Below are 1,517 nucleotides of genomic sequence, written 5' to 3'. Positions count from 1 at the left end.
TATGAACGCACTCTCCGACTGCTATTCAATACAGATCCCAAGCTACTCTCACTGGCTATATCAATACAGTATCCCCAGCTACTCTCCCCACTGCTCCATTCAATACAGATCCCAGCTAACTCTTCCCAGCTGGCCTATTCATACCGATTCCAGCTACTCTGCCACTGCTATTCAATACAGAGTCCCAGCTACTCTCCACTGCTATTCAATACAGATCCCAGCTACTACTCCCACTGCTATTGCAATATCAGATTCCCAGCTAACTCTCGCACTGTATTACATACAGAGTCGCCAGCTACGTTCCATGCTATCATACAGATCCCAGCTACCTCTCCACCTGCTATTCACAATCATGACAGATCCAGCTACTCCTCCACTGCTATTCAAATACAGATCCCAGCCTACTTTCTCGCAACGTGCATTCAATACAGATCCCAGCTACTCTCCACTGCTATTCAATACAGATCCCAGCTACTCTCCACTGCTATTCAATACAGATCCCAGCTACTCTCCACTTCGTTCAACCATTTATTTTTGCCAGTGTGTGTGAATCCGGGCCACGTTGTTTATATATAAAGGAGACTGTACGCAGGTCCTCAACAATTGGAGGTGCCGGTACGGCGCTCTGGACAGCGCCGGCCAAAGTCAAAAAGGAGTATAAAGTGATGTATTGATCCTCAGGCTGCACCCCAAATGGCACCCTATTCCCTATATAGTGCACTACTTTAGACCAGAGGCTTATGGAACCCTATTCCCTATATAGTGCACTACTTTAGACCAGAGCCTTATGGAACCCTATTCCCTACATAGTGCACTATTTCAGACCAGACCCCATAGGGTGCCATTTGGGACACAGCCTACCTACAGTAGCAGTACCCTGGCGTGTTGTTAAGGTTGTTGCCCGTTATGCGTCTTGGTGTCTAGGGTAACGAGGACTCTGCCACGCCCCCTTCCGATCTGACTCTCCATGACAACAGCACCTCCACAGACCAGGTCTCTATGAGCTGGGGGTTTCCACCACACCTTGGGGGGCTCCAATAACGTTTAAAATATAATAACAACCTTCGACTAACCCCTAATCAACTCAAATTGATGAGCAACATGAAATGAATTCGCCTATAAACTAACGTCCAACATGTTTTGTGTACGACAGATCCCTAACAGGGACAACCTACACCAGCATCACGGACAACAAAAAGAGAGATGGTGGTGTGATTGATGGTGGTTGAAATCAGTGACAGTAGTCGTTAGTTGACTGTAGAGTAGAACTGAATAATATGTTTGTATTAACCTGTGTGTCAGTGTGTGAGAGAGAGAGAGAGAGATGTGTGTGTGTGTGTGTGTGTGTGTGTGTGTGAGAGAGAGAGAGGTGTGTATTCTCTGTCCTCTAACAGCCGCTTGTCTTTTCCTCTGCAGTGGATGGAGCTCCGATTTAACACACTAGCAAAATGCCCTCACTGCAAAAAAATGTAAGTTCCTCAAAACTTCAAAATCATTCAAAGATGCTGAACCAAGGT

The 1,517-nt window shown here is 46.3% G+C and overlaps 1 protein-coding gene across 1 annotated transcript in view; it reads left to right on the top strand.

Annotated features, from left to right (window-relative positions):
• The first annotated feature begins 501 nt into the window (after window positions 1-501).
• LOC112076069 (type 2 phosphatidylinositol 4,5-bisphosphate 4-phosphatase) overlaps window positions 502-1,517 on the top strand; it is a 10,566-nt gene continuing 9,550 nt past the window's right edge. Inside the window, exons 1-2 of the mRNA XM_024142959.2 lie at window positions 502-993; window positions 1,417-1,469. Coding sequence (XP_023998727.2) covers window positions 1,420-1,469 — 50 coding nt within the window. The 5' untranslated portion in view covers window positions 502-993; window positions 1,417-1,419. The remainder of the gene's footprint in view (window positions 994-1,416; window positions 1,470-1,517) is intronic.

Source organism: Salvelinus sp. IW2-2015, unplaced genomic scaffold (genome assembly GCF_002910315.2).
Source record: "Salvelinus sp. IW2-2015 unplaced genomic scaffold, ASM291031v2 Un_scaffold3551, whole genome shotgun sequence".
Classification (NCBI taxonomy): domain Eukaryota; kingdom Metazoa; phylum Chordata; class Actinopteri; order Salmoniformes; family Salmonidae; genus Salvelinus; species Salvelinus sp. IW2-2015.
The sequence above is the reverse complement of the archived record's forward strand: the minus strand, read 5'-3'. Positions and strand labels throughout refer to the sequence as shown.